Below are 15,442 nucleotides of genomic sequence, written 5' to 3' on the forward strand. Positions count from 1 at the left end.
TTTTTATGGTCACTAAAATGAGAAAAATGCTAGAACTGCAAGTTTTTTATAAATTACTTATGTAATAAGTAGTTACTAGTAAGTAAAAAAATGATGTGAGTGGTGTACTCACATGCGAAGTAATAAGAATTTGCTACCAATAAGTAAAAAAGTTTTTTATAAATCACTTTTTTTTTTTTTTTGGAAGCAAGCTTCCACTTTTTATATATGTCATTCCGTTTGATGATTTGATCTTATTCTGTTCCACTTCTCTTGGAAAACATTCATACAATACATACATGCAAATAAGATGCGGTCCAAATTCGGAACTTGTAGTTTCCGTTGACTTCTTCTTGGTCCAGAAGTAGAGAACATACCTCTTTTTCAGGTTAGAAATTGTTTGTTTTTACACTTTTTTTTTTTTTCGTTTTCAGAGAGAGTTTTGGAATCTGGGTATTCAAGAATCAAGTTGCATGAATCAAGTTGCATGCGATATAAATTGTGGGGTCATGCAGAAAGCCAGTCTGACATTTTTGCATTTGATCATACGTGTGGCGCTTTTTGCATTTGACATTTTTGAATTTCTGGTTTTTCGAGATTTACCTTTGAATCTTACTGAGATGGTTATGGAAGTGACATTTCTTGAAAATTGTCGAATAATTCATTCTGTTTATATCAAGATTTATGGGTATTGCAATAGATACAAAATATCATATTTGGCTAGATTCTGCTTTCTATTTGAATTCTGGCTTCTTCTCTTAAGAAGTTCTAGAAAAATAAGAACAAAGGAGGAAAAAAAAGAGAGTCTATATTGTTAGTATTAGTTGAACTCCCCAATCCCTTACATTTCTTGATTTTGAATGTTCTGTTACTTTAACATGCCTTATAATCTATTAATAGCTGCAACAACTTTACTTGCTTATCTTCCTAACACTTGTTATACGCTTACTATTTGCCTTCTAGCTGTTTGCTCACTGTTCTTCCATGAATTTTGCTATCTTGTAGCTTAAGTATCATGATATTGCATTGAATGAATGATAACTTCAGAAACACAGTTTAAATTAATTAATTGGTTTTTTTCTAACCAGGGTATTTCTTTTCTTGCATGTAGATGTTGCAATAATATGGCATCAGCTAGGGAATTTCATTAACATAGAGCCCTTGGAATAGTATAACAACAAGATTTTCTCTTGCTGAGCAGCAAAAATGGCTTTGGCTTCTTCTGTAAAAGTGGTTCTAGGCTCAATTGCTTTCGCAATCTTCTGGGTATTGGCGGTTTTCCCAGCTGTTCCTTTTCTACCAGTTGGGAGGACTGCAGGGTCCCTCCTGGGGGGCATGCTAATGGTCATATTTCAAGTCATAACTGCAGATCAAGCATATGCTGCAATTGATCTTCAAATCCTTGGTCTTCTCTTTGGGACCATGGTTGTTAGTGTATATCTTGAAAGGGCAGATATGTTCAAGTACTTGGGAAAGTTGCTCTTATGGAAGAGTAGAGGGGCAAAGGATTTAATTTGTCGAGTCTGCCTGATTTCTGCCATTTCAAGTGCTTTTTTTACTAATGATACCTCTTGTGTAGTTTTGACTGAATTTGTCTTGAAAATTGCAAGGCAACATAATCTCCCACCTCATCCTTTCCTTCTAGCCCTGGCCTCTAGTGCAAATATTGGGTCGGCAGCAACTCCAATTGGCAACCCCCAAAACTTGGTTATAGCTGTTCAGAGCAAGATATCATTCGGGAATTTTCTAATAGGAATTCTCCCTGCAATGATCATGGGTGTAATTGTCAATGCCCTACTTCTTCTATGTATGTACTGGAAGTTGTTATCTATTGAAAAGGATGAGGAAGATGTAGCTGTAGAAGTTATTTCAGAGGAGGAAATGAATTCTCATCATTTTTCACCAGCCACAATGTCACGTTTTACATCATTGAATTCTCAGGAATGGAACTCTAGATTGGAAGTTATGGCTGTGCAAAGCTCTCCTGGCATGAGTGTTCCCATGGGACATGTTGAGAACCTTAGGAACCGATCAATTCCGAGTGAGAATGAAATCCAAGGGGTTCCTAGTGGCACATTGGAGTCTGCAAGAAATTCTAATTCATCAAAAGAGGCAGCAAATGATGTATCTTCTCAGGTAAAGGAGGAAACAATCCCTTCAAAGAGAGTTGCATTATTGGATAGACTAAGAGATGTACTTTCTGTACTGTCTTCAGAAGGAAAAGATGATTTGACCACGAGATGGAAAAAAATAGTGTGGAAATCAGGTGTTTACCTTGTTACTATAGGAATGTTGATTGCTTTGCTTCTGGGTCTAAACATGTCATGGACTGCAATTACTGCTGCGCTTGCTCTTGTGGTTCTTGATTTCAGGGATGCTAGGCCAAGCCTTGAAAAGGTATAATCTGCAAGCACGTTGCTTTCTACCTTTAAATTATTTTTTCCCTATCAAAAAACTGTAAATCATAACTTGTTGGTGATTATGACCATTGATTGCTTGTTGGAGAGTTTACTATATGTCAAGTTTATTTCTCTTCTTTGCCAGGTCTCCTATTCTCTGTTAGTTTTCTTTTGTGGAATGTTTATCACAGTTGAAGGCTTTAACAAAACTGGAATCCCAAGTACTCTATGGGACTTTATGGAGCCCTATTCAAAAATCGATCATGTTAGTGGGATAGCAATTCTCGCCGTTGTCATACTTGTCATGTCAAATTTGGCTTCAAATGTACCAACTGGTATGTTGATGGATTTCTTCCATATATATATATATATATTTTTTTTTTTTTTCTATTATTTGTTTCATAATTCTTTTTTTTTGGATATGTCAGATGAAATTAGCTTTTTGGACTAACACTTGTTTGTAAGTCCATTTTAAACAACTTTTTTCCTTATTGAATAAAACGAGTTTGCCGAGCTTTCTTGTTAGCAATTTCAAGCTGTACAGAGACTAATTCAACATTGGGATGCATATAAGTTTGTTGCGCTGTCTTTAGATTTCTGGGGAATATGTTAGTGTATAGATTGGACTTTGCATACAGATGATCTCTTCAGGATATCATAGTATTCCCAGTTTTTATTTTTTAATTGCATATTTCTGGTTTTCACTTCTTCTCAAGATCCTTTCTCTACTTGAGACAAACTGACATTAACCTTTCACAAGATTCTTCCCAATTTCACTTCTCAAAAAAAATACTTGAGACAACTGGCATTAACCTTTCTCATGCATGTTTGAATCTTACTCAAGCTGATAGTACACCACCATTTTACTGAACAGTTCTTTCAATCTAAGAAGTGTCTTTCACTTCACTTTGTACACAAACTGGCACCCTTCTGGGTCATTTCTCAAAGTCTCGGGATAATTGCAATGACAACAGCATTTCTCACCAAGTTGTTGTTTTCAATTGACATTTTGTAAGACCATAAACAATTTTTGGATATGCTTACCCCCTCATAATTCTGCCATAGCATTCAATTAAACAACAAACATTCTGCAGATTGTGCTAGAAGGAAAATTCCCTTTCAGTAACAAAGGGATTTTTGTACCAGTAATGATAACTGTGAGTTGACAAGGCTCTCAGTTATCCATGGCCCTCGTGTACATAATATAGGGAACAAGGGATGCTCTTGCACTGAATCTGTGAGATTGTTTTTCATAAATGAGCTGGTAGCCTGGTACTGTGGTTTAATCTTTCTTTCTGCATCTCTGATTAAGAATTGTTTTTTCTTTCATGTACAACAACAAGAACAATGAATGAAGCCTTGGTCCCAAAATTTTGGGATCACCTATGGATCTTTAATAGACTAGTTAGGTTTTTCTTTCATATAAAAAGTATCTAATGTTTTTGGCGATACATCTCTAAGTTGATGCTGTATTCCATTTGTTATGAACATTCTTGAGGTTCATGTTGTTCATTTCTTTTATTTCATTTTTTTCCCCAACATTTTGTTGATTTATGATAAATTGTTTGTCTGCTGTAAGCCATTATTCGGCATCATAAAGGCCATTTTTAAAACTATTTACACGAGAGTTCCTATAACTCATGCTAATTTTGTGTAGTTCTCTTGCTTGGAGCACGAGTGGCAGCATCGGCAACTGCAGTTTCTGCAGCTGATGAGAAGAAGGCATGGCTTATCTTAGCTTGGGTCAGCACCGTAGCTGGGAACCTCTCATTATTGGGATCAGCCGCCAACTTAATCGTGTGTGAGCAGGCTCGCCGAGCTCCCCAACTTGGGTACACTTTATCCTTTTGGAGCCATCTCAAATTTGGAGTCCCCTCAACTCTTATAGTTACTGCCATTGGTTTGACACTTATAAGATGATGTTGATGCTCTTACACATGACACACAATGTTTTTATGTAATAAATTTTGTAGAGGAAGATTGTTTCAACATTTGAGCAGTTCAAAGCTGACAACTGTTGTTTTTCTCTTAATCTCTATTTAATCATAACGTTTTTCAATAGTTGCTGAGTGATTATTTCAGATAGACATCCACAGAACAATGGGGTGAACTATGCATCATTTGCTTGTTTATACTATTAGTTTGACCAGCTTAGTGTTTGTTCAATTCTTCCTTTTCTTTTATTGCCAAAGAATTCTACTTTTTTTTTTTTTTTTTTTTCAATCTACCAAAATAAGGATGTACATCTCATAAATAGACATATGCATGTTTGTCGAAAATGAAAAATGAAATAAATATATCAAACGGGTCAGATTTTAGAAAGAAGAAGCCTTTCTGAATTCAAACTACTATAATTATGTATTCAAATCCCAATTCGATCTACTAATACCATTCCGGCCTTAGTCACTTATATTTTGAGATATCCAAACAAATTATAGTTTGTTTATTTTATAGTACTTAATTATATGAGGTCAATTTGAAATGTTCATTGTTGTAAGATAACATTTAACCATATTCAAGAACTGATAGCCTAGAGTCCTATAGTTTATAGCTCAACTAGTACTTCTTAATGTTTCTAATGAATGTATCCAATGTTTAAATCTCACTTTCCCCGTTGGACTATCAAATTATAAAAAATAAATTAAAAATTGATAAGCACAGTTAACATTAGTCATTCAATTTGTTTAAAACTTTAGTATACCAACAATGTGTATACCAGTTACTGTTGTTTAGGATTTAGTATTGACAACTTCTATATGAAAAATTATGTGTCAGGAGAGTTGAATTTAATGTTATTAAGTTATTTAATCAATTATTATTATTATCTTTTGAGAATCTAGTTAGGTAAGAGTTTGTGTAATGAATTGCATCAAGGAGTTAAAGTTCCTAAGGCCTGCACAATCAAAGTTAGGACTCGATTGAGCAATCGTTGAAGTTAGGCAGAAATTTACATGATTCTCATTTAACCATCGCTCAAGTAAATTACATAGCTATTAGTCTTTAACTTTGTTAAGACATATGTGATTCACTTGTTAGGAACATATATCACTATTTTATGTAATTGGCTAATCCTTTGACAAAACATACTTTACTTGTAATTGGGTAGATTTAGGATGTGTTTAATGCTTCAAGAAACCTTGTTTCAAGTTCAAGTGTTAAAGCCATGCAAGTCTGTCCAAGATTCAAGTGCTAAAGCCATGCAAGCCTGTCTAAGATTCAAGTGCAGAAAGTGCTATTCATTAAAGTTCGACAACTAGCCATCTATCGAGCCTTGAAGAGCTGTTCTAGCCCGTGGCTCAACAGCAGCTCGATAGATAGGCATTTGTCGAGGTTTATGAAAAACAAAGTTTCAGGTCTGTTTTGACTCCAATCTATGGTTGTATGTTTAGGCTGTCTTTTCTCACAACCCTAGACATATAAAAGGATTATTTTAAGAGCCATCAAAGGTGGAACAAGTTGCATAAGTGTTGAGAAAAAGTTTGTTTAAGCAAATTGTGACCGGAGACAGAATTTGCCCTAGTTCATCTTTCTTGTGAAGAAGCTGCCGTGTTTGTGCACCGTAGGGTTTTGTAACCAAGGAGCTTCTCGATCTTCATCGTGTGATGAATTGAAGAAATTTGCAGCCAACAACCTTCTCTAGTTGGTGATTGAAGTCATGTACTAGGATCTGCGCAATTGGTTAGTTACGTACTGGGAGCCATGCATTACAAGGAGAGATTGTCACTACAGAACAAGTCCAATTAGGTATTGGGGTAAGGGTTCAATTATAGGTTGGTATAAGGTACTGGGATTTCTTTACTTGTAACCGCTTGTTGTGAAAATAGTGGATTCTCGGGAGTGGTGACCTTAAAATCACCCAGTGAAATTTTTGCAGTGTAGGTTTTCCCCATTCGTAAAAAAATCACTGTGTCAATTTATTTTCTGCTACATAGTTTAGTTTATTGGTGATTTGTTTGTGCTACCACGCGTTTGCATGTTAATTTGATTAATTAATAAACTTGGCTAATTAATCAATTAATTTATCACAAGGGGTCAATTTGTTTTTGGCCTATCAAACTTGACTCGAAAACTGATTGAAGTGATGATTCTTAACCTAAGGGTATTGAAGCGGTGATTCTTAACGAGTTCCTCCCTCCCTTGGCTAGTCCTAAGGATATTGTTTCTCTAGTCATTATCATTCCTATCTCTTGTCCTCACTCAAAGTGTGTTACGTCCTTAGGACGTAATGGCTGACGATGTAATCAATTGCTTGGAGAATATGAAGTTAACTGGTGAGGAAGAAGAAACAATAAACATTTCGGATGAAGGCAAGAAATTGGAGATTGAGAGTTGTACTCTAAGCCTGATTGGCAAGTTCCTTACATGCAAACCCTTCAATAAAAAGGCGGCAAAAGATACTTTAAGGAGAGCATGGGGGCTGGAGGACAAGGTGCAGATTGTTGAAGTAGGTTCTAACTTATTTCAATTTAAATTCAACTTAGAGTTTGACCTGGAACTGTTAGGACATATGTGAATCATGTTAGGAACATATGTCAATATAGAATTGAGTAATCCTTTTGACAAAATGCACTTTACTTGTAATTGGGTAGATCTAGGATGTGTTTAATACTTCAAAGAAAAAGAGTTCAAGTCTAGTATTAAAACCATGAAGATTGGACAAAGAAACAAGTGAAGAAAAGCTGTTCATTGAAGCTGGATAGATTCCCGACAGCTTTCAATAGATAATATCTACCAAGATTTAATGAGTCTCGATAGCTTTCGACAGATACTATCTATCGAGGTCTAGACAGCTGCTTGATAGATGTATCTATCGAGAATTACGAAATTTAGATTTCCAAATCTAATTTTTGGCCCATGCTGACATGTATGTGTAAGGTTTCTTTTCTCACAACCCTAGACATATATAAGGCTTATTTTAAAAGCTGTCACATAAGAGAATACAAGGGAAACACAAGCAAAAAGTGATTGAGTGCCTTATTCTCTCCAAAAAGAAGCTATTGCGTCTTTGCGCCTTAGGGTTTTGTAACCAAGTGCTTCTTGATCTTCATTGTTGATGAAGTTAAGAATTTTGCAACCAACATCTTCCTTAAGTTGGTGTGTTAGTCACGTACTGGGAGCCGTGCATCATTGGTTAATCATGTACTGGGATTTGTGCAAAAGGGTAGCGTTCATATATTGAAGATTTCAGAGGTTCTGAAGCAGTAGAAGGTTTCTGTTGTAAGTTCATCTACAGGGATTGTAGAGTCTAGGGACAAAGGTTTTGTACTAGATCTGAAACTTCTCTTTATTATAGTGGATTGCTTTTCGAGAATGTTTCCCCTCAGGTTTTTTACTGTGAAACTAGTTTGTTTCATTGGTTTTCCTAAATCATCATATCTTGTCTTATTTAATTTTCCGTTGTGCATGATATTGATGTTTGTTTTTTTTAACAAGGTTTATTCATAATAAATCTAATTAACAACTTGGGTTTAATTCTATCAACCGAGATCTAAATTTCCCAACAAGTGGTATTAGAGCGGGTACACTTTGATTGGATTAATTTCCTGAGTGTGATCCTTGATCCTCGTTGTCATGGATCGTGGACAATCTCTTTTGATTCCTCCTTTATTTGATGGCATTAATTATGCGTACTGGAAAGTTCGTATGAAATTTTTTTTGTAGACTCTAGGTGAACAAGTATAGCAAGCTGTTGAAGTTGATTGGATTAAGCCAAAGGAAGCGCCGGTGGATTGAGATGAAGCAACAATCAAAGCGGCAAATTTCAACTGTGGGGCCTTGAATGCTTTTTTTTTGTGGGGTGACTAATGAGGAATTCAAGAAAATATCATCCACGGAAGTTGCCAAGGAAGCATGGACCATTCTTGAGACCACCTATGAAGGTACCAAGGCAATAAAAACTATGAAGTTTCAAAGACTCTCTAGTAGTTTTAAAGAAATAAGGATGGAGGAGGATGAGACCTTCGATGAGTTCTATGCTAAACTCAAGGATATTGTGAATTCTACCTTCAACCTTGGAGAATTCATAGCAGAATCCAAAATTGCTAGGAAAATTCTTAGGTCCTTACCTGAAAAATTCCATGCCAAGATCACTGCCATTAAAGAAGTGAAGGACATTAATAAAATTCCTATAATTGAGCTTGTAGGGAACCTTCAAACCTATGAGATGGGATTAGGCGTAATGGGAAAAGGTGTAAAGAGTAGAAACTTGGCTCTTAAGGGTATAGAGGAAGAGATTGATAACTCTGAAGATGAAGATGAAAGCGAAGATGAAGATAAAGATGATGATAAGAATGAGGATTTAACCTTCATAGCAAATGAGATTATTTAGCTTTTTCAATTTAAGAAAAAGGATAAGGACAAACCTTCTAGGAAATCTAAATCCTCTAGGAAGGGTAAGAGTGAGAAACCCCTTATCTAGTGCCATGAGTGTAAAGGTTTTGGTTATATGAGGATAGAGTGTCCAAACTACCTTATGAAGGAAAAGACTAAGAATTCAAAAGATAAAGGGTTGGTTGCTACATGGAGTGATACTGAGAATGACTTTTCTGATGAGTATGTGGATGAATGTGGTCACTTTATAGCTTTTGCTGCCACAACCGATAAGGTGATTATGGAGAGTACTAATGACAGTGAGGATTCTTCTGATGATGAAGTACCCAAGAAGTTGACCCTTCAGGAAGCCTATGATAAACTATGCACTAAATTTATAAAATATGAAAAGACTTCTCATCTTTGTAGAAAAGAGCTTAATGAGGTAAAAACTAAAAAAACTGATCTATTAGTCAAGTTAAATGAGACTATAAGGTTGGTTGAGACTCTTGTTGTGGAGAACACCTCATTAGAAGAGAAGGTCAAGAATCTTGAGGTAGAGTTTAGTCAAGCTAGAACTCAAATAGAGAGGATGTCTAGTGCAAAGCTTGATGAGGTATTGAGTGCTCAAAAGCCTAGTTTTGATAAGATTGGCTTAGGATATGCTGTTTCCTCTAGCCTTTTCTCTTCCACGGCTTCTGGATCAAGGACTGTCTTTGTGCCCCAATCTGAGAAGGGTGATAAATGTATGAAATCCATAACTAATTTTCCTAATTCTAAATCATGTGTTAGACCTCATGTTTGTCACCATTGTGGTGTTTTTGGACACATTTGTCTTAATTGCTTTAAGTTGTATCCTCAAAAGCAAGTGTCCAAACGGTCACAGGTTTTCTCTCAAGGACCTACACCTTTGTTTGGAGAGTTATTAAAAGTCTTGAGCTTTTTAACTCAATCTCAGGAGAATTTTAATTCTTCTATGTTCTTTAGTAGACATACTAGGACACGTGCCTTTTCATCTTCACGGCCAAAGACTCGTGCTGTGTGGGTGAGAAAGGAGCCTAATACTTAATTGCCTTTTCTATTTGTCCTCTGCTTTAATTCTTTCTATCTAAATTAGGATTCTCTTTGCTTAATTTCTTATCTGCTTTTGGAATCATGCTTTCATGTTGTTTGTCTGTTTTTGTTAGGTTGTTTAGTTTTTTTTTTGTTTTTTTTTCAAAAAAAAAAAAAAAAAAAGAAGGAAAAATCAGATAAATACAAAAACAATGTGTGTTTGTGTACTTTGGTACTTGTGTACCTTGGATGGCCATTGAAACAAAGTTTTCTAAACTTTGTAGCTTTTGTAACTTAGATGAGCATCTCTATGCACAACTAAGCAAGTGAGCTTTGTGGTTCGTGTTTGTGATAAGTAAGATTAAGTAGTCTCTTGTACTTAACACTCGTATCACTCTTTTTGATGGGAAGGATTAGAAAATCCTAAGAGAAAGGCATAAATAACCATCTCACCACTGTTGCCCGCCAATCATGAAATGACTTCTGTATGCTTTGGCATAGCAAAAGTGCAATGTCAAAAGCTTAACATCATCGGGTATTTCTTTTCTCTCTCTTATATGCCCATGCATGATATGTTTAATTAAAGAAAAATATACAAATAAAAATAGAAGCAAAAAGAATAAAATGCTTTATATATGATTGCAAGCGTGTCTTCTAGGAGATGTGAGAGTTATAGGATGTACCTCGAAGGTGATAGTCCCCATCAAATAGTTATGATTGTGTGTGAGTTAAAGTGATTTTCTTATATCTCAAATAGTTATAAGATGTAGACACTTATGCAATCTTGTGATGTTTTTCACACACAACACGCAATATTCTTTGCTACTCTTGATACATGTGTAGGTATAATGTGATTTGACCATCACAAGAAATACATGTGTTAATGTATGCTCACTAAACTGTCTAGACTTGTTTTTCAAATATAAAATTGGTTAGACTTGTTTAGTGTGTGTGTGTGTGTGTGTTTTGGATCTAAATGCTTGACATTTTTCTTGATGAGAGATGTTTTTGAGAGTTTAAAATGTTGTTTGGATCTTTGGTTAAGTAGCTTGTTTGATTGCATTCTTGTCTGTGTTTTTCTATTCATTGAAAAACTGTTTTTAAGCAATCTTGACAGCTTCTTAATACCTCTCGATAGCTAGGCTATCTATCGAGCCTCTTAAGCTTCTTTTCTCAATAACTGTTATCGCAATCTTGTTCCATCGGGATTCAATCTCGATAGCTGTTCGACAGATTCTCAATCCATCGAGAAACTTTCTGTCTGGCTGATAGATCCTCGATAGATTCTCGATCCATCGAGATTGACTTTTACTCGATAGCTGCTCAACAGCTTCTTGATCTGTCGAGATCCTCTTGCATGCATTGTTTTTCACATGTTTTGCATCTTTTTGTTATCTTGTCATCCATAGCATCTTGTTTCATTGCATTCATGCATTTTTATGGTTTCCTTGTGCCCCTTTGATCATCTTTATGTTTTTCGGGCGAAGTTTTCTAGCTTCTTGTACCCTTTGTCAATCATGACAAAAAGGGGGAGAATATGTGATTTCTTTTTAAGATTTTACATGTTAGGGGGAGAAATACATGCCTTTGTAAGGGGGAGATATGTTTCATTTTGTTAGGGGGAGTGCTTACCTCCTTCTTGTACAACGGTCTTGTGACCATGTTTACATACATTGTGCTTATCTTTGATATATATATATATATATATATATATATGATGTATGTTTTTCTTTACCAACCTCTACATGTGTTGTTTCGTTTCTCTCTTTATACATATGTTTCTTATGTATGTAATTTTTTATTTCTGTTTTACACTAAGATGCCGTGATGAGTTTTGTTTAAAGTGTTTCAGAAATACAGGTTGTCAAAGTCTTCTTGCCATGAACTCTCTTCTTGCAAAGTTTTTCAAGAGTTTGTGTTAGGATAGATTTTACTGTATTCAACAAGTGAGTATGAGTTGAGTGATTTATGACTTCTCTCATATGTTCATTTGTTTATTGTGGTTTTGTCATTGATTACCAAAGGGGGAGATTGTTAGGACATATGTGAATCATGTTAGGAACATATGTCAATATAGAATTGGCTAATCCTTTTGACAAAACTCACTTTACTTGTAATTGTGTAGATCTAGGATGTGTTTAATACTTCAAAGAATAAGAGTTCAAGTTTAGTATTAAAGTTATGAAGATTGGACCAAGAAACAAGTGAAGAAAAACTGTTCATTAAAACTGGACATATTCCTGATAGCTTTCAACAGATAATATCTATCGAGGTTTAATGAGTTTCAACATCTCTCGATAGATACTATCTATCGAGGTCTCGACAGCTGCTTGACAGATATATTTATCAAGAATTACGAAATTCAGATTTCTAGATCTGATTTTTAGCTCATGCTGACATGTATGTGTAGGGTTTCTTTTCTCACAACCCTAAACATATATAAGACTTATTTTAAAGGCCGTCACATAAGAGAATACAAGGAGAACACATGCAAAAAATGTCTAAGTGCCTTATTCTCTCCAAAAAGAAGTTACTATGTCTTTGCGCCTTAGGGGTTTTGTAACCAAGTGCTTCTTGATCTTTATTGTTGATGAAGTGAATAACTTTGCAGCCAACATCTTCCTTAAGTTGGTGTGTTAGTCACGTACTGGGTGCCGTGTATCATTAGTTAGTCACGTACTGGAATCCGTGCAAAAGGATGGCGTCCATATATTGAAGAGTTCAGAGGTTTTGAAGCAGTAAAAGGTTTTTGTTGTAAGTTCATCTACGGAGATTGTAGAGTCTAGGGACAAAGGTTTTATACTAGATTTGAAACTTCTCTTTATTATAGTGGATTGCTTTTCGAGAAGGTTTTCCCCCAGGTTTTTTATTGTGAAATTAGTTTATTTCATTGGTTTTCCTGGATCATCATATCTTGTCTTATTTAATTTTGCGCTGTGCATGATATTGACATGATTTTGATGTTTGTTTGTTTTAACAAGGTTTATTCATAATAAATCTAATTAACAACTTGGGTTTAAAACTTGTTAATTTTATCAATCGGGGTCTAAATTTCCTAACAGGAACGAATCTTGAAGGGTGGGCCATGGTCTTTTGACAACCAATTGCTTATGCTCACACGATGGCGAAAAGGTATGAACACGGAAAATGTGCAATTGCATCACACTTCCCTTTGGATCCAAATATGGGATGCCCCTTTTGGCATGGTCTCTTCTCGAGTGGCTACTAAAGTGAGGGGGGGGGGGACTGGGAGAAGTAGTGGAAGTGGAAAGAAGGAGAAAGCATGATGACCCCAATTATTTTATGAGAGTTAAGGTGGCATTACCAATCTTAAAACCACTTCGACGTGGTGGATTTCTAGCAGGGTCTGATGGAGAACGTTCATGGGTAAGATTTAAGTATGAGAGACTCCCTATGTTTTGTCACTATTGCAGTCTAATGGGGCACGACCTGCGTCATTATCCTAGTCATTTTAACTTAACTAAGAGTGGCGCAGAGGTCGAGTACCAGTATGGGGATTGGCTGAAAGCTATGGGGGGACGTAGATAGTCACCGGCAAAACGTTATGCAGAGCAAGCACATAAGCCAAGCTCAACGAAAGAGAACGGTAGCGACGATGCTCATGAGCTCAAGCAGAAAGGTCAATCTAGTGACTTGGCGGTGAAGGATGTTCTTGATGGAAACCTTAGGGAATTAGAGAGATGGGCGAAAGGAGAATCCTGAAATTTTGGGGAGGTTACGGATTTTCAGTTACAAAAATCTGTGATTAATGATGTGCTGGAATCAAAGTAGGAAACAACTGGCGTGATTGATAAGGATAAGGGTAACGCTAATTCAAAATTGAAGGCTGCCAAGAAGTTTAATAAGGAAAGACTTAAAGTGCATGATACAGTTAGGGATAACATATCCTCAATCATGAATACTACAAACACGGAGGAGCCAATACACTTTAATTACGTGGATATCAACATGCAGGATGGTCTAGACATGTCAAAGCCCTAATCTACTTGGGTTAGGCTACATCGTGTTGATTGTGGGCTTGAAGAAAAACAAGGTGGAGATTATCAATCTGTGTTAAGGAAATGGGTGGCTATGAAGACAATGATAGTATAAGGATTTTGAAGCACATGTTGGGAAGAGGGGCAAGGTGGAAGCACATGACAAATACGCAGACAAGATATCGGCGAGGGTGGATAATCACCCTTGCCAGAAGTAATGAAACTATTAAGCTGGAATTGCCAAGGACTTGGGAACCTTTGGACATTTTGTAGCCTTCGCAAGCTTGTGAGGGATCAAGATCCCACGGTATGTTTTTTGATGGAAACAAGATTAGACAATGAGGGTTTTAATGGATTCTGTGGTGACTTATTGTTTCCTAACCGTTTTGTTGTGAAGTATCCAAACGCAGGGGGTGGTTTAGCTTTACTTTGGAAGGGTGAAGTCTAACTAGATGTGGTCAATTATATGGCAAATCATATATTGGCCAAGGTAGTGGAGGACGATGGCTTTGTGTGGTTTTTATCAGGATTTTACAGATGGCCTGAAGCTAGTCAAAAGGTAAAGTCTTGGGTGCTTCTTCAACATCTTAGGTCGGCTATGGATGGCTCGTGGGTATGTATTGGTGACTTTAATGTCACACTTTACAAAGAAGCTGAGCAAGAGACCGCCACAACATAGTCAAATGGATGCATTCCGTGAGCCACTAGACCATTGTCAACTTGAAGATTTGGGATTTTGTGGCTACCAATTTACGTGGAACAATAAAAGGCTTGGAGATGCTAATACTAGATAGAGATTGGACAGAGCTACGGCGACGATAGACTGGAGAGAAAAATTTCCGATAAGCTTAGTGACTCATTCATCGTCTTATGCCTCAGACCACTTGCCAATCATTTTGCATGCCCAAAGCTCCAGGAAGCTACTATGTAAAGGTTAGAGGAGTTTCAAATTCGAGGAAGCATGGTTGTTGTTCGATGACTGCGAGGATGTGATTAAAGTAGCATGGGAGAAAGGTGGGACCGAACCATTAGGGCTAGGATTGGTGAAGCAGAAAGTTGCTGCATATGCTTTGGACTTACAAGCTTGGGGTTCTTCAAAAACATAACTCGAGTCTGAGGAAATAAAGAAGCTTCAAAAGCAGATTGAACAGTTGAATTCGGCTGATCTTACTGAGGAAAGCAAAGCTAAGTTTTTGGTGGTTAGTAGGAATCTTGATGCTTTGCTTCGTAAGCAAGAGATTTATTGGACACAAAGATCTAGAATTCCCTGGCTGAAACATAGAGATAAGAATACAAAGTTATTCCATTCAAAAGCGTCCCAACAAAGAAGGAGAAATCATATTCAAAGTCTGAAAAATGCTGACGATATGTGGGTGAAGGAGGCGGGGGATATTGCAGGTGTGGCAGTGAATTATTTTGAGAATTTGTTTAAGGCAGGAACATGCGAAAGGATGGAGGATTGTCTCAACACTATTATTCCAAAGATTAGTCCCAACATGCAGCAAGTATTGTCCAGTGCGTTTAGTGCAGACGAGGTCAAAACATCATTGTTCCAAATGGGACCAAGAGAAAGATGAATGCTTTCTTTTACCAAAAGTTTGGCATGTTGTAGGTGATACGATGATTAATGCAGTGTTAGACTTTTTAAATTCTGGATATATGGTGCCTGAAATAAATTATACTCATATTGTTCTTATCCCCGAA

At 36.4% G+C, this 15,442-nt stretch overlaps 1 protein-coding gene across 4 annotated transcripts; it reads left to right on the plus strand.

Moving 5' to 3' along the window:
* Positions 1-244: 244 nt before the first annotated feature.
* Positions 245-4,439, plus strand: LOC115959895 (silicon efflux transporter LSI2-like). 4 transcript variants are annotated; one of them, XM_031078543.1, is made up of 5 exons: positions 246-367; positions 1,091-1,818; positions 1,921-2,376; positions 2,524-2,713; positions 4,036-4,439. In XM_031078543.1, the coding sequence occupies exons 2-5, from the start codon at positions 1,186-1,188 to the stop codon at positions 4,296-4,298; spliced, it is 1,542 nt and encodes a 513-aa protein (XP_030934403.1). In that variant the 5' UTR covers positions 246-367; positions 1,091-1,185; the 3' UTR covers positions 4,299-4,439. The 4 variants fall into 4 exon arrangements, with proteins under 4 accessions (XP_030934402.1, XP_030934403.1, XP_030934404.1 ...); XM_031078544.1 differs by having other exon boundaries at positions 1,091-1,758; XM_031078542.1 differs by having other exon boundaries at positions 245-367; positions 1,091-2,376.
* Positions 4,440-15,442: the final 11,003 nt, after the last annotated feature.

Source organism: Quercus lobata, chromosome 9 (genome assembly GCF_001633185.2).
Source record: "Quercus lobata isolate SW786 chromosome 9, ValleyOak3.0 Primary Assembly, whole genome shotgun sequence".
Classification (NCBI taxonomy): domain Eukaryota; kingdom Viridiplantae; phylum Streptophyta; class Magnoliopsida; order Fagales; family Fagaceae; genus Quercus; species Quercus lobata.